General features: G+C 42.2%; 1 protein-coding gene across 1 annotated transcript in view; it reads left to right on the forward strand.

The window, feature by feature from the left end:
* gon4la (gon-4 like a) overlaps positions 1-18,684 on the forward strand; it is a 208,609-nt gene that overhangs the window by 165,687 nt on the left and 24,238 nt on the right. Inside the window, exons 16-18 of the mRNA XM_084311994.1 lie at positions 4,012-4,177; positions 11,293-11,437; positions 12,525-12,672. Coding sequence (XP_084168120.1) covers positions 4,012-4,177; positions 11,293-11,437; positions 12,525-12,672 — 459 coding nt within the window. The remainder of the gene's footprint in view (positions 1-4,011; positions 4,178-11,292; positions 11,438-12,524; positions 12,673-18,684) is intronic.

The following is an 18,684-nucleotide window of genomic DNA, read 5'->3' on the forward strand; positions in this document are numbered from 1 at the left end:
TCATGACTTGTTCTGTCTAAATGTTTAATGTTGAGTGATTTGCAGTGTCAAATTTCCCTCAGGATAATACATTTCTATTCTATTCTATTCTATTCTATATCTTTGAAAAGTCTCCATTTATTTAACACTTCTGAATTCACTGAAAACTGAACTGACAAAAATAAGGTGCATAAAAAGCAAACAAAATTCCTCCACAGGCTACTCACCATCAGCGATGCGTTCTTCATGGGACAGGGTTGCACTCCGTGCAGCTAAAGATTTTAGCAGAAGCGCGTGCACGCACACAGGAATGCGCTGCACTCGCCAACTCGCTATAAGTACTTACTTTGCATATCAATAGCGCCGGTCGTCAGGTGTGTTAAATACGTTCTCAGATACATTCACACCTAACTTGTGAATGATATATGTGTTACATTCCATTCGTAGAGGCAATTAGGCACTGTCTTTAGTCTGTTCTCAAGCGAGGGGACATTTATGCACATGCGCGGGAGCGCGCGCACGCGGCGTCATTAGCGTGCGTGCAACCAGAGTTCATATCAGGAACGCACCGCTGCTCACCATCATTAGTAGAGCGGCAAGCGGCGTTTGGGGACAGAGTGAAATCTTCTTAAAACACTGCCCCTCGGGCGGCTACGTGGCGTAGTGGGCAAGGCGCTCGCCACAAATGACGGAGACGCTGGGCTTGCCTGTTCGAGCCCAGTGCTCCACATTGCTTTCAGTTTAGCTGGTCGTTTATACTAATACATATTGGCCGTATTAGGGGGTGGGAAACTGATGGGTGGGGATCGGGCGCTGTGGACAGCGACTCCTACAGGTCGGTTGGTGCGCCTGCGCAGTAGAATCAGGAAGTGTCGGGGGCAGCGTGAGCCTCCCACGCGTTACTCCTCGCCACTGAGAGATCGAGCTGCGCAGGTGAAAAGATGCGACTGCTGTTACCTCAAGTACCGGAGGGGACTTGTGCTATGTATGACTTAGTCCACATTGCAGCCGGCTTGTGGGAGGCAAGAAACAGCGTTCGTGACAGGAGAGGGTTGAATTGGATGATACGAAATTGGGATGGGAGAAAATATAGAAAATGGGAGAAAAAGTGGATAAAAAAAAAACACTGCCCCTCCACTCATTCCTGAACTTAAGTCCTTCTCAAATGCCACTGAATTAAATTGGCCTTGCGTCGATGAAGCATACTAAGGCGATGTTCTGTAAAGACGTTCTTGAGGGTAGAAAACTCATTCTCACAGAGTGCCGTGCTAGCTTCAGTAGTGTTGTTGTTGATATCAGTGCCCACTAGGGCTGTCCCCCGACTAAGGATTTGGATAGTTGACTTTGATTGACAAAAAAAAAGAAAGAAAAAAAAATAGTTTTTTACCAGGGTGGGCACAGCTGACTGTGGGCGGGCCCGGCCCCCTAATGCCCGCCCATGGCGCCGGGTCTGCACTGGCCATTGAGCAGCTCCACCGCAGCAGTCAGGGGTTATATGCCTTGCTCAAGGGGGCACTTCAGAGGTTGGTATTGAGGGACGGCAGAGAGTTATTCATTAACATTCCCAGCCCAGATTTTTCCTGCCGGTCTGGGGGATCAAACCAGTGACCTTCTGGTCACAAACCCGCTGCTCTAACCTTTAACCCACTGCCCTCAATTACAACATGTCAGAGGTTCAACATGGTGTTAAAGACGGTTAAGGACACAAAGAGCATCATCTCCACCACACAGTTATCACAGCAGGAACTGAACACACTCCTGCTAGTTATTTGGCCCATTTCTCTGATAGGCTTGCAATTTTCAAACCACTAACCACAAGATTAGCTACCAAATATCAGGACCATTAGCTTACATCCTTAGCTAAGGCCTCTGATATATATATTATAACTACTGTATATATAGTACATGATTTTATACATATATACAGTGTGTATATATATATATTAGGGCTGTTGATGTTAAAGGTGCTGTGTAAGTGGTATTTCTTTGTGTGTTAAAATAAGTGGTCTACATGTTAAAATAATAGCACTACACTCCGACAGCCAGTCCCTTTGCTCTGCAGTAAACAGAAAATGCATCTGTTTATCCTAATTGGATAAAGTGGGAACTGGATTCCAGAAAATGTCACAAAGAAATACCATTTACATCACCTTTAATGCAATAATAACACCTTAAACAAAAAAACACTGCCACAATAAAAAAAATTATACTTTAACACTATGGTCGCCAAAACCGCCGTACAGCGTCTTTCCTCGCCATGCTCATTCTGCCAAAGACGCCGTACCACGTCTTTGATATCAGTATTTCAAAAATCTGTGATCGAAATCATATTTCTCCCCCGGACACTTGAGATCTACTGTTGATCCCCTCTCAACTCTCCAACGGTTCAAGAGCGCCATCTGGTGGCCGATCGGCGGATCGCCCAGAGCGGAAACAGGAAATGGAAGCTGGTGCTCATTTCAATTCGGTCCGATCACTCGGTAATAGTACCAGGACTCGAGCTAGACACAACGGATAGCAATCCGTTACCAATAACTCGATAAACAACATGATTTGGACGTATATACTATTATACAACCTGGAAATGGATCGCATATTTCTACATCCCATAATAGGAATATCTCTGCTCATCGCCCAACGCTATGAGGAAGCTACGGTAAGATTCAGCGTTTTTTTTTAACGTGTTCCATATAAACTGCTCTGATGATCATATCACCCACACTAGATGAATCATCTAACGTTGTCCACGGAATTATAAACGACCCCCCCCCCCCCATCCGGTCAACATCAGATGATCAGTAGTAACTTCTAGAACGTCCATTTGACGTTTTTTATCTCTCGCAGATTCCTATCAAACTATTTCATCATCAATATAATGCATTTGGGGCTATAAATCACGTTCTGGAGAAAGCTGCAGAAAACGATAAAAACATACTTATACTTTAGACCGTATTTTAGTATGAATATGTGAATGAAAAAGTATAACGTTGCTACACCCTGAACAATAGATATAGGATGTTGAATGGGCCATAGTAATGTCAATTTAGCAATACAATTTAAAAAGTTATAGCCCTGCAAAGAAGGGGAACTTCTCCATATTAAATAGGGCTGGCGGAGGATGGTAAATTATGAATTTAAGCCTGGCGATCAAAGTGTTAAGGCACATTCTGTGACGACTGTTTGCCCATAGTTTTGGAATCAGCTGGTGTTAATGTTAAGTCGGATGGCCATAGCAAGCAGCAACGTAAAGGTATTTTGAATGGCAAGTTCAGCTACAAAGCCCTCCCAGACAGGTCTGTCCACATAACCAAAGTTATGTGCAGTCAATGTGAGTTGAGTTACCTGTGCCTTGTTACTCACTGTGCCTTGTATATATCTTATACCCTTTAAAAAAGGGTTTATTTTTTAGCACTCGCTTCTATTTAAATTGTAAAAAAAAGTATTGTGTGATTTTGTGTGAAGGGCGGACTAGCAAAGTAAGATTTTCATTGTACGGCAAACTGTCTGTTTAACTGTGCACATGACAATAAACAATCTTGAATCTGCGGAGTGCATCAAGTCTTACCTGGTAACACCAGCCTTCTTGTCGTTTTTCCTTAGGGCTGTCTGGGACACATAACGTTAAATCCATCTATCCTTGCCAACAAAGTAGCTTGCTAATCAATATAAAACCACATTTTCTGTTATTCCTGCTGATGGAAATGGGCTAACTATGACTTATTTTCAGCCTGTTAGCAACTTTAGCCAGTTAGCATGCTAACATTACTGTTGTGAACATAACGCCCTGCAGAGCAGTGAGATGGTGGTTAGACATTCTGAATAAACAAATAAACGTATCACGCTATGAAATTAATCATTCTCTCTAATATCATCAATCATATTGCAGTTGCAGTATCTTTTCCACATCGTTCAGCCCTAGCTGGTTATAGGGAGATGCAGGGATCTTGTTTATAGTTAGGGGCCGGTTTGATTCTCTCTCTCGCTCTCTCACTCTCTCTCTCTCTTTCTCTCTCTCTGCCCCCCCCACCCCAGTTTGAGTTGCAGATGTTGGCCCAGCGTGGTGAGATGAGCATGGCTGACCAGCCTGCTTTCTCCAGTGCTTTCAGAGTGTCCAACCTCCAGGGGGCGCTAGAATTGCTAGAGGAGTTGAGGCAGGCACCCGTCCACGACCAGCACCACAGGGCTGCCACGAGAACGAGTGAGTCACAACTCATTTAAAGGATATTATGGAACATTTATTTTGCTTTGCTTTGTACAGATTCAGCTGTTTGGGATAATAATGACAATAATAATACATTACATTTGTATAGAGCTTTTCTAGCACTCAAAGTGGCTTTACACTGATGGGCGGAGGTAGTGAGACAAACATCAGACAAGCGTAACACAAGGATGGATGGGGGCTAAGGGAAGACAGTGGAGATGAGAACTTGAGAAGGCAGGCTGAGGTGGATCTGAGGGACTCAGAGGGTTGGTAGTGGGAGAGGAGGCAGGCAGGCTGAGGTGGATCTGAGGGACTAAGAGGGTTGGTAGTGGGAGAGGAGGCAGGCAGGCTGAGGTGGATCTGAGGGACTAAGAGGGTTGGTAGTGGGAGAGGAGGCAGCCAGGCTGAGGTGGATCTGAGGGACTCAGAGGGTTGGTAGTGGGAGAGGAGGCAGCCAGGCTGAGGTGGATCTGAGGGACTAAGAGGGTTGGTAGTGGGAGAGGAGGCAGGCAGGCTTAGGTGGATCTGAGGGACTAAGAGGGTTGGTAGTGGGAGAGGAGGCAGCCAGGCTGAGGTGGATCTGAGGGACTCAGAGGGTTGGTAGTGGGGGAGGAGGCAGGCAGGCTGTGGTGGATCTGAGGGACTCAGAGGGTTGGTAGTGGGAGAGGAGGCAGCCAGGCTGAGGTGGATCTGAGGGACTCAGAGGGTTGGTAGTGGGAGAGGAGGCAGCCAGGCTGAGGTGGATCTGAGGGACTCAGAGGGTTGGTAGTGGGAGAGGAGGCAGGCAGGCTGAGGTGGATCTGAGGGACTGAGAGGGTTGGTAGGAGGAGAGATTTTGATTTGATTTGATTTGATTTGATTTGATTTGATTTGATTTGATTTGATTTGATTTGATCCCCATTAGCTGGTGCCATAGCAACCAGCTAGTCTTCCTGGGGTCCACACACAAAAAAACATACAAAAACAATTATTATTGCAAAAACAAAATTATTAAAAGTCAGTACACACAATGCATAATGAAACTAACACTTAAGATAGCTAAAATTACATTACAGTGTAAAACAAAAATACTTTACAGTGTTAAAAACAATTTAAGATAATTTTTTAAAGTGAATCTACTGTAAATGCAGCAGAGGTTTTGAGGCAGGTTTTTCCAAAGAGTTAATGCTCTAAAAATAAAAGATCTCCTTAAAGCATTGGTTTTAGGACCTGGCAATTCAAGCTGCCCACTACTGGAACCTCTAGTGTAATGCTCATGCACAGTATTACTAAAAACAATCTGATTATGTATAAAAACAGGAGTTTTACTGCTCATGACCAACTTGAACAGCACAAGTATATTAAAAGAGAGGAGGCAGGCAGGCTGGGGTGGATCTGAGGGACTGAGAGGGGTGGTAGGAGGAGAGGAGGTCAGTAAGATATGGGATGAGATGTTATTTAGGCGATAAAGGAAAATTACATATATAATCCTTGCACTTTGGCCAGAGTTGCTGTTGCTGCTATGATATCTGAATTTCCCTACAGGGCTGAATAAAGGTTTATCTTATTTACATTTACATTTTGTCATTTAGCTGACGCTTTTATCCAAAGCGACTTACAAGTTCTGTATTAAGTCAGTAGGAAGGGTACAACTCTTACAACTGAGTAACAATGTGTTGTGTCAAACAGTGCTGAAACTTGGGTGCTGCAGTGTTGAGTGCATAGTAGTAAAGAAGACATATTAGTATAGTAGGAACAGTGCATGATAGTATAAGATGGTAAGAGGGTTAGTGTTTAAAAAAAAGAAAAAAATCTCTCCCAGAGCAAACTGTCTCAGCCTTGCCCCTCTGTTGCACATTCTTCCGCAATGACTGCCAGAGTGAGTGGAGTTTTGCTCTCGGGTCCAGAACCCTTTTTCTTCAAAAAAACATTATAATAATAATAATAAATAAGTAATAAATCTATTTATTGATATTTTTCAATTGAAACACTTTACAAAAAATGTATAGAACATTTTACGTATAAACCCTTTCACCCTCCCCATCCCATCACCCCCAGCTCAGCCACCCTCCCCACCCAAGACCCCCCCCCCCCAAAACATGAAGAGAAAATAACATTGAGCACAAATAAATGACAAATGAATAAATAATACTATAGTACAAACAAACAAAGCAACAATAGACAAGTAAATAAACACATACGTAACTCCGACCCACATCACTTCCAATTCCCTGTTTTCTTTAACCCTTTCACCGCCAAATGGTTAACCCTTTCACTGCAACAATACAGACTGTTAACCCTTTCACTGCCACATGACAAAGGGTTAACCCTTTCACTACCACACTACAGAAGGTTAACCCTTTCACTACCACACTACATACATTTCTGTTAATGCGGTTTGGTTAATGAGGTCCAAGATCCCACACAGCGGTTCAAAGGGAGAAAGTCCTGTGGGGGCCTGGGGCACCTCCCGCACCACAGACAGCAGGGGGCACCTCCCACACCACAGACAGCAGGGTGCACCTCCCACACCACAGACAGCAGGGTGCACCTCCCACACCACAGACAGCAGGGGGTCCAGCCACCTCTCCTAATTGCATGCGTTGTCTTGAATAAATGTACGGATCATGGACTTCAAGGTTTTGTTTAGATGCTTGGCGATCTGCTCGTTGATACAAACGGGTCCACATTGATTTATTTTTGTTGTACTGTTCTTGTGCTTTCACATTACCAGATGATTCAGATTCAGACAGTTTTATTTGCCATGCAACAAGTACAATGGAATTCTTTTTTTTTATCCACTTTTTCTCCCATTTTCTATATTTTCTCCCATCCCAATTTCGTATCATCCAATTCAACCCTCCCCTGTCACGAATGCTGTTTCTTGCCTCCCACAAGCCGGCTGCAATGTGGACTAAGTCATACATAGCACAAGTCCCCTCCGGTACTTGAGGTAACAGCAGTCGCATCTTTTCACCTGCGCAGCTCGATCTCTCAGTGGCGAGGAGTAACGCATGGGAGGCTCACGCTGCCCCCGACACTTCCTGATTCTACTGCGCAGGCGCACCAACCGACCTGTAGGAGTCGCTGTCCACAACGCCCGATCCCCACCCATCAGTTTCCCACCCCCTAATACGGCCAATGTGTATTAGTACGGACGACCAGCTAAACTGAAAGCAAATGTGGAGTGCTGGGCTCGAACAGGCAAGCCCAGCGTCTCCAGATTCCGTGGCGAGCGCCTTGCCCACTACGCCACGTAGCCGCCCCGTACAATGGAATTCTTACTCTCCGTTTGCTCCACAGCATCAAGGAATAAACAAGCAACAATTTACAGAATAAAAAAGTATTTGTATACAATAAACTGTCTGTGGTATGTGCAATAAAATAAGTACAACTAAGTATAAGTAAATAAAAATAAGTACACAGACAAGCTAAAATAATTGCAACTTATATTGATGCACCAGGGTGCAGGAAAGTGGCTGAGCATTGTAGCAGCATTTGAGTGCAGTAAGGAGCGGATTAACTGTTCATCAGGCGTACTGCCTGTGGGTAGAAACTGTTCCGGTTTGTGTTTGTTCCTATGCTGCGGTACCGGCGACCGGATCGCAGTTTGGAGAACAGCTGGTGTCCCGAGTGGTTGTGGTCCTGGATGATGGAGATGGCTTTGTTCCGGCACCTGGACTCATGGATCTCCTCGATGGACAGCAGTGAACAACCGATGATCTTTTCTGCCGTCCTCACGACGCTCTGGATGGCTTTCTTATCCTGAGTGGTGGCGTTGCCATGACACCACACGGTGATACAGCCCACCAGTACGCTCTCTACGGTGCCACTTCCTGAGGCACCGCAGTGGGGTAGAGGCGTTGGTGGGTAGGGATGGGTACCGAATCCAGTACTTTTAAGGGTACCGACCGAATCACGTCGGTACTACCGAGTACCGATTCACGTGAGATCCACCGGTGCCACATTTCGGTAATGAAAAAAGTCTGATGACGTCAACGTTTAGTTTACCGCGAAACAAAACCTATGAGGTGTGCCTCACGTCAACATTCACACGCACAATACACGCTTAGTCGCTTAACTAGGATTTTACTTGATTCAACAACAACAAAACAGTCGGGGCAATGGCAAGCCGAAAACGGTTGCAAGTGTGGTTATACTTTACAAAACTAGATGCAGACAACGCTCGCTGCAATATTATATATTAACAAATTGTTCTAAATAAATAATAATGATAATAAATAATTAGAAGTTTGGACACATTTTTTACAACTGAGGTAGGTAGATTAATTTCTTTAGACATTAAAGTACAGAAAAAAGGTACCGTCGGGTACCTGTATCGATTCACAGGTATCGGTTCAAATGTGAACGGTACCCAACCCTATGTGTGAGCCTTCTTGAGCAACTTAAAAGATTGCTGCTCTACCTCCTGATATACATATACATTACATATACAATGGCTTGGGGAAAAAATTGGCCCTCGGCCAAACTTAATTGCCTACCCCTGGCTTAAGGGGTGCTTAAGGAATGGCTAGAGAGAGGTAGGGCTGTCGCGGTAACCACATCACCGCAATACCGCGGTGTGTCAAGGCACCTGCGGATAAAGAACAAACAACCACAACAAAATATATATAATAATAAATTATCTGTACGTTTTATTATTTGTTTTCCATTTAATTATTAAATTAATCATATTCGATGTGTAGCCTATTTGATATAATCATATGACTAAACTCATAATGAAAACAACACTTTAGGGCTATAATGAGTGTTTTCACTTAGATAAGTTATCCTATTTTAGGGCAGGGCAATGACCAGGACCATGACACACAGGGAACTGGAATAACGAGAGAGAGAGGGTTAATTACACTGACGACCTTACAAGCTGCACCTGTCCTGACTCTCAGCTGAACCACACCTCCCACACACAGGTTCAAGGAGGTCATTTACAATTGTCGAAAAGATAATTGCCTGTGAGAGGCAGACAGAGAGACTGGCAGGCAGACACGCAGAGAGAGACAGACAGACAGACAGACAGACAGACAGGCAGGCAGACAGACATATTCAGTAGTATAACAACACAACCTCGAGTGTGATATTGCTTGAATAAAAAAACATTGGTTTTTATACTGTAGATTGCAAAATAAATGCAGGTGTGACTCTTCAACTTGGCTTGTAAAATTAAGTGACTCTTCCACTTGGCTTACATTATGAAGTGACATTTACACTCGGCTTACAATATGAAGTGACATTTATACTTGGCTTACAATATGAAGTGACTTTTATACTTGGCTTACATTATGAAGTGACATTTACACTCGGCTTACAATATGAAGTGACATTTATACTTTGCTTACAATATGAAGTGACTTTTATACTTGGCTTACATTATGAAGTGACATTTATACTCGGCTTACATTATGAAGTGACTTTTACACTTTGCTTACATTATGAAGTGACTTCCACTTGGCTTACATTATGAAGTGACTTTTACACTTGGCTTACATTATGAAGTGACTTTTACACTTGGCTTACATTATGAAGTGACTTTTACACTTTGCTTACATTATGAAGTGACTTTTACACTTGGCTTACATTATGAAGTGACTCTTCCAATTGGCTTACATTATGAAGTGACTTTTATACTTTGCTTACATTATGAAGTGACTTTTACACTTGGCTTACATTATGAAGTTACTTTTACACTTGGCTTACATTAGGAAGTGACTTTTACACTTGGCTTACATTATGAAGTGACTTTTACATTTTGCTTACATTATGAAGTGACTTTTACACTTGGCTTACATTATGAAGTGACTTTTACACTTGGCTTACATTAGGAAGTGACTTTTACACTTGGCTTACATTATGAAGTGACTTTTACACTTAAGTGACTTTTACACTTGGCTTACATTATGAAGTGACTTTTACATTTTGCTTACATTATGAAGTGACTCTTCCACTTGGCTTACATTATGAAGTGACTTTTACACTTGGCTTACATTATGAAGTGACGTTTACACTTGGCTTACATTATGAAGTGACTTTTACACTTGGCTTACATTATGAAGTGACTTTTACACTTGGCTTACATTATGAAGTGACTTTTACACTTGGCTTACATTATGAAGTGACTTTTACATTTAGCTTACATTATGAAGTGACTTCCACTTGGCTTACATTATGAAGTGACTTCCACTTGGCTTACATTATGAAGTGACTTTTACACTTTGCTTACATTATGAAGTGACTTTTACACTAGGCTTACATTATGAAGTGACTTTTACATTTAGCTTACATTATGAAGTGACTTCCACTTGGCTTACATTATGAAGTGACTTCCACTTGGCTTACATTATGAAGTGACTTTTACACTTGGCTTACATGATGAATGCAGGCGTGACTTTTACACTTGGTTTACATGATGAATGCAGGCGTGACTTTTACACTTGGCTTACATGATGAATGCAGGCGTGACTTTTACACTTGGCTTACATGATTAATGCAGGCGTGACTTTTATACTTGGCTTACATGATTAATGCAGGCGTGACTTTTACACTTGGCTTACATGATGAATGCAGGTTATGCGTTATAATGTAGTGTGTAAAGTAAGTAGGGCTGACCTTCGTTTTTTTTTGGAATTCGAAGCTTCGGGGCAGAGATAAAAAAATTCAAAATATATATTTATTTTTTTATTTATTTGTATTAAATTGTTATTATAATTTTTTTTTATGTTGTTGGACTTGTACAGCACTTTGTTCAACTTTGTCATTGCTGTAAAGTTTAAACCTTTTTAAATCTTAGACAAACTAAACACTTTGCTTTCATGAAATATTGTAAGCCGTCATTTGAGGCTTTATAAAAGCAGTACAATGAACACAAATCTGTCAGTGCCGAGTCCGACCTCATCTTAAATAACAAACAGCATTGCTTGTTGTAGTTAACAAAGAGAGGCAGAATTGATTTAGCAAAAAATAAATAAAAAATCATATATATATTTTTTTTTATTTTTTTTTACATAATCGAAATTTATTTTCATATTAGAATCCCATGCCCATCGAACGAAGCTTCGAAGCTTTGAAGTATTTAAGACAGCCCTAAAAGTAAGTCACTCGTGTTGTTCCTCATGCAGTCTACCCAGTGATGCCTGCTGAGCTGGCCTGGCTGTTTGCCACGCGGCCCGTTTTCCTCTACACTCAGCTGCTGCCCTGCGCCAGCCTGGACCCTGCCTTCTACTGCCCCCGCAGGATGTCCGCCTTCACTGCGGCTGAGGACTGGTAAGACAAGGGGTGGATATCTTTTGTCTCAGTAATAATAGTAGTAATAATCATAATGATAATTGTCCAATTATCTAGCGGTCTCAGTCAATGAGTCAACTAAATGTCCCCATTGGAAGGGTGTAGGCGAATGGCTTATAAATTGAACCAAAGAAACAATTCAGACTTTGTAGCTGGTAGTTAGTAGCAGCTTACATTCAAGCGTTAGTGGATAATGTCAGTATAGAGGTCGATATGGCATTTGGTAATGTCCAGCAGAGTCGACGTGGATAACAGTTTGTTGATAGTCAGGTTACAGTTAGTAACTGTCTGCGTTTGGCATTGGATAGTAGCATTTAGCAACTGCCAGTAGTCGATAGCATTTAGTCAGTAGTCAACGTGTAGTCAGCGTTTAGTCAGCAACGTATATTCAAACGTCAGACGATACAGAGTCGATAGATTATTTACCTATACAAAGGAAAGGAAATAAACGGCATTAATTAGTAACTAGATATATGAATGAAAGGATAAATGCGGATATTAAAGGCGCATACAATGCAACGTACCGTTGGCCAGTCAGAGTTCGCCCACAGGGCTTTTCACCTTACAGGCCTATGGCTACGTGTGTCTCTTAAATAGTGCGTCACACAGACGCTGATTCAGCCTCACCTGTCCACATCTCAGTCCCCTGGCGTCCCACCGTTGCAGTAAACGCCTACTAGGTGGCACCAGATGATAAATAATACTTGTATAATAAGTGCCTCTATAATAATGATAATAATAATAATATCTCTGTAGGAAGGGCGCTGGATAATTCTCCAATAATAATAATAACCGTAATAACTAGAAAGGTGTGCTCGGTGGAGCGCAAATCTGCACCAGGTGGCAGCTTAGACCTGTGTGTGTGTGTGTGTGTGTGTGTGTGTGTGTGTGTGTGTGTGTGTGTGTGTGTGTGTGTGTGTGTGTGTGTGTGTGTGTGTGTGTGTGTGTGTGTGTGTGTGTGTGTGTGTGTGTGTGTGTGTGTGTGTGTGTGTGTGTGTGTGTGTGTGTGTGTGTGTGTGTGTGTGTGTGTGTGCGTGTGCGCGCGCGTGCGTGCGGGCTGCTCCAGCTTGTTGGTGCTAGGCTTGCGGGACATGGAGGGGACATGTGACCAGTCAAAGATGGTTTCTCAGTTCCTGCTGAAGAAGACGACCATGCAGGTCAGACGGAGAATCCTCCAGTGCTGCAGACCAGGATTCTCTGATAACATTGTCAAGGTGCACACACACAAACACACGCACAAACACACACACACACTACACACCCACGCACACTGTTCATGTTATGACAATGTAACATAATGCATTGGTCATGTTATGGTCATGCTCTGCTCATATGTGTGTGTGTGTATATATATATATAACTGATTGTGGAGTTAAAACAATGTCAAAACATGAAACAGTTTAAAATCAAATATAGTCAAATGGTTTTCCAGAGGTACAGAGATGAAGAAGGGGTTTGATAACTGGCTGTATGTATGTGTATGTATGTATATATGTGCATATGTAGTGTTAGATTTCGACCATAATCAGCCAGTATCACCTCTTCATCTGTGTTCGTGTAGTTTCTGCGTTGTGTTTATCTCTCAACCTTCTCATACTGGCTGTACATTGTGGTCATCCCCCTTATATGCAATCCGTAATCATAAGAATTCGACACTGGCAACGTGATACCTTTCTTGGAAAAACGTTGTTTATTCCATAAACAAAGCCTTGTAATCAGATGTAACCCTGTTCTGTATTGTCATTGTTCAGTCTTAATTCTCTTCTCCATCGTCTCTTCCAATGGTTCGGGCCTCGTTGTTAGCCAAACCACCATTTCCTGTTAGCTGAAGCTAGTGATGATGTGTCACTCCCCTCCCCCACCCAGCGAGGGTGGAGAGGGATGAAAGTCTCTGATCAACGCGTCCGCTCTTCTGTGTGGTTCGTATCTCAGTCTATAGTGAAAAATCAACATGCACTCTCTCAAAAAATATTGTTGTGCTGGGAATTGCTCCCCTTAATTGTCATCAGATGAAAAAATTTACAATTCCCGCACTCACTTTTTCTCTGCTTTTATTGTCGTCAACGTTTCGGCTATTCAGCCTTCATCAGGACAGTGGCATGAAACAATGAGGTCTCACATTCATTTTATACAATTCCAAGGTCTGTTTTGGTTGATTGCATAACAGGGAGCACCTGTGCCTTCCTGTCAATAAACCAATTGGTTGAGCTTGCAGCCCCACTGGGTACTGCAGCAAAAAGAGAGACAGAGTTAGAAATGCAATAATTCAACCTCAGAACAAAACATTTTTGAAACATCGAACAGTCATATTTACAACACAATATAGTTTAGCATATTTAATATACAGCAATATGACCGAATCATTGTGAAACATTAAACCATCATCAATGGGATTCAGTGGAACAGTTTACAAACACACACTTAAATCCAGTTCATCATTGAGTCCAAAGGTGGTCCCAAATGTTTGAAGTTCCGTTATCCAATAGGCTTCTCTCTTGAGAAGCATCTGTTTCAGATCCCCCCCACGTCTAGAAAGGACCACTTTTTCAATACCACAGTAACTGAAAGCTGTGGTAACCTACACTGCCAGAAACTCACAGCTATAAACTATAGTCCTTAGCAACGGCTCGTCTCCTTACTATGTGACACGCTGTCTTCTTTAACTTTTAAGATCTATAGATCAGTCTGAGTAGATGCTGTCACCCACCGATATATATACATTATATATAGGGATGCTCGATATTGGCTTTTTTACCGATACCGATATACCGATATTGTCCAACTCTTTTTTTTTTTTTTTTTTTTTTTAATCTTTCTTCCCCTCCTTTTTCCCGATTTTTCTCCCATCCCACCCTTCCTGGTTGTTGCGTACTTTCCCCTACTGTTGGTCCGGGAGACCGGAGACTGTCACATGCTTTCCTCCGACGCATGTGCAGCCTGGGGCAGGCCAACCTGGCCACGCAGGTTCTCACCGGGGAGAGTGTAGCGTGTGGGAGGCCACACTATCTCTCCTCAGTTCCAACCCTCGCTGAGCAGGCACCCCGACCGAACTGTAGGGGTCGCTGTCCACAACGCCCAGGACCCACCCTTCAGCTTTCCCACCCCCTGATACAGCCAATTGTATCAGTGTGAGAGGCCAGCCAAGCTGATAGCAACGCCGGGAGCTGGATTCGAACAGGCGAATCCTAGTGATTGTCCAACTCTTAATTTCCGATACCGATATCAACCGATATCAACCGATACCAATATATGCAGGGTTTCTTCCCCCCCCCCCCCCCCCAAAAAGGTAATCAGGTAATTAACCCTTTAATCGCCAAGGACGACTTTAGACGTCATTGCTCGCCATGCTTAATCTGCCAATGACGTCTTACAGCGTCTTTGAGATCAATATTTCAAGAATCTGTCATGGCAATCATATTTCACCCACGGAGACTTGAGACTTGCTGTTGATCTCCTCTCAACTCTCCAACGGTTCAAGACCGCCATCTGGTGGCCGATCTGCGAATCGCCAAAACCGGAAGTGACGGGCAGGAAGTGGTGCTCACCCATATTTCGTCCGGCCACTTGCTATCGCTAGCGGGACTCCAGCTTGATACACTGGATAGCGATCCGTTGCCAATAACTCGATAAACAACATGATTTGGACGTATATAGTATTATACAACCTGGAACTGGACCAACTAGATCGACATCCGATAATAGCGAACTTTCTGCTCCACGCTGATCGCCCAACGCTACGAGGAAGCTGCGGTGAATTTCAGCGTGTTTGATTATTATTATACATACACACTGCTCCGATCAACATATCACCCATACTAAATAAATTATTTAACGTTGGCCACGGACTTATAACCCCCCCCCTCCGGTCGCCAGCAGATGATGAGGCATGATGTGTAGGACCTTGTACAATTGACATTTTTAATCTGACGTCAATCGGTATCAAACTACATTTGATGATCTAATATATGTATTTAGGGCTATAACTCACGTTCTGCAGAATGCTGCAGAAAACGATAACATATTTATACTTTAGACCGTATTTTAGTATGAATATGTGAATGAAAAAGTAGAACGTTGCTACATCCTAAACGATAGATACTTGACGTTGAATGGGCCATAGTAATGTCAATTTAGCAATACAATTTAAAAAGTTATAGCCCTGCAAAGAAGGGGAACATCTCCATAGACAAATAGAGCTGGCAGAGGATGGTATAAGGATGGATATAAGCGTGGCAGAGAAAGGTTTTTTTTTTTTTAAACCGATACCGATATTTTCCAATATCACATTTTAATGCCGATATCGGCCGATAATATCGGTAGGCCGATAATATCGCACATCCCTAATTATATACACATTGAAAAACAGACATCCTTCAGTAGGTACGTAGTTGTATATAAAATGGCTAGATAACACACAATCACATAAAAGCTTATATCTCTCTGTGAAAACGAGTCTGATTATCCTAATACTGATAACATAGATGCCTGAATTTCCCCAAGGGGATCAATAAAGGAATATCTTATCTTATCTTATCTTATCTTAGATGCCTTACCTGAGATCAGATGGTATCCAAATGGTTTATTCCAATTCCCGATCGCCATTCGAAAAAATCGCTCATTTGATTGATCCATTGTGTATACAGTAAAACACATATTCCCTGCGGCTCCGAGGCTCCAGAGTGAACTCTGGTAGACCCCAGTTACATGAGTGAGAAGTAAAATGTGGAGTGCGGGGTTTTTTTTTTTTTTCATTCATTTTCATTGAGTTCAATCCAAAAGGGTGATTTACCATCTGGGAGACGATAGGGGGCGCTTTTTTCACATCTGAGCGCCGGGGGTGCCTGGATCTCCAACGATAGACTCGCTTGATTTCAGATCGCTAATAAAAAAAATTAAAAAAAAAACGAATATTCTCGTGAGTGGGCATTCAACCCGCGGGGGGTAAACACGAGAAAACTCGTGGATAGAATAGAATAGAATAGAAATACTTTTATTATCCTGTGGGAAATTTGACACTGCAAATCGCTCAACATTTAAACATTTAGACAGGACAGGTCACAAATTAGAATAATAACACAAATCAAATAAAGTTGCCTAGGATAAGGGTAGAGTAAAATAGGATAAAATCAAATGAAATAAAATATATATAAAATATACAGAAATAAATACAGTAAGATTATACTGAGCATTCTGAGCATGGGGTAAACATTTGGTCAATATAATTATAATTTAAATCTAACTAAATGAAATATGAAATATATATTCCAGTATTCACAGTGTCACAAGGTGCAGTATGCTTCAGGTAGTGTATTGTCCTCCTTGGGTTCCAATAAGACCTAGATCAATGTCTGGCAGCCATCGCTGCCCCCTGTTGTGGAGCCTGGAGGCCGCTAGTCGCGGCCTCCTGCCACTATTGAGCTGCCGCTCTGTGCTCAGTGATGCAGTGAGGCACAGTGATGCATTATATAGTCTGATGGCTGTTGGAATGAAGGACTTCCTGTGCCGTTCAGTGCTGCATTTGGGTAGTGTGAGCCTAGCACTGAACATGCTCCTCCTGTCAGCCAAGTCTGTGTATAGTGGGTGGGTGGGGTTTTCCCTGATGGCCTGGAGCTTAGCGAGGCTCCTCCTCTCCGCCACCCTCGCTAGAGAGTCCAGCTCCACCCCAACCACGCTGCTGGCCTTCCTGACCAGCTTATCCAGCCTGGTTGTGTCCACTGCTCTCAGTCCGCTGCCCCAGCAGGTCACAGCGTACAAAGTGTTAAGGCTATATCTGTACTTGATGTTTGTTTGTTGTTGTTGCATTATTTGAAATACACTTAATTATAAAGAAATATATATATAAAAAATGTAATATGTGTGTGTCGAGATGTTACATACACAAGTGTCACAGTGTGTTCATAAATATAAAGACATCAGACAATCAGAATAATTAAGAGCACATTTTAAAATACATTAAAAAAAATATTTTTAAAAGAATAAAATAGCTAAGAATTAAAACAGAGGTAATCATTTAAAAACAATTACATATTGTGATGACCTGATTGGTCATTAAGGTTCTAAACCGACCCATAGACACTAGAGCAGGGATCTCAAACTCAATTTACCTGGGGGCCGCTGGAGGTAGAGTCTGGGTGAGGCTGGGCCGCATCAAATATTCCACAAAAAAAGGGTTTCAAGTATTCCAAAAAAAAGTACAACTGATCCAATCTTCTCAATCTTTAGCAATAACATTTCAGAACATGAACAGTTCTTCAGAACATGAACGGTTCTTCAGAACATAGGCTTCTCAGTGGTGTCAGTGGACTCATCCACAGCTATGGAAATGCACTGTGAATTTTTTTATTCTATCACAAAGCTGTTTAATCAAATCACCAGCCAGTATTTCAGTTATTCTGGTTGCTGTGCTATCTGTGGAGGATTTGCTTTTGTTTGCCTTCAAACATGGTCTCCATCACTTCAGTCATACATTATTTTATTAGGCATAAAAGAAAATATTGTTTGTTTCCTGTTGGTTGTCAGTTAAGGCCATGGGTAGGTAGGGAATTTATTTTATTTTATATTTTATTCTTTCCCACGGCGACTATGGATAGGGAATTTCTTTATTTAATTAAAATGTTCACAACAACATGGATGCATGTACTCTGCCAGCATGTTTAATATCCATAATACTAAAGGTTTGACTAAGATTTTTATGAAACTTTATTGAAAAAGAAAAATGAATTGTATTTTTTTTTAACTCATAAAATAAATTATGTAGGGGGCCGCAAAATATCATCCAGCAGGCCGCAATTGGCCCGCGGGCCGTGAGTTTGAGACCTAGAGTGTCTAGTTTCAGTGTTTCCTGCAGGGTATTCCATGATGTAGGGGCAAAAAAGCCAAAAGCAGATCTACCAAGTTCAGTACAAACTCTAGGCACTAAGTGTAAGCCAAAAACTGGATTGTGTACGACAGGGTCCAGTGGTCCATTCCAATAAAGAACTAATATAATTTGGACAATCTCTAATTATGGCTTTATAAATAAAAAGATTGCAATGCAATTTACGTCTCTCTGCCAGAGAGGCCCACGACCTTATTATATAGGATACAATGGTGAGTACCATAACTATCACCGGTGATAAATCTAATGGCTGAATGATAAACAGAGTCTAAGGGCTTAAGAGTGGAAGCCGCTGCATGTCTATAAATCACATCTCCGTAATCCAAAACAGATAGGAACACTGCTTCAA

Source organism: Notolepis coatsorum (genome assembly GCF_963971535.1).
Source record: "Notolepis coatsorum genome assembly, chromosome: 4".
NCBI classification, from domain to species: domain Eukaryota; kingdom Metazoa; phylum Chordata; class Actinopteri; order Aulopiformes; family Paralepididae; genus Notolepis; species Notolepis coatsorum.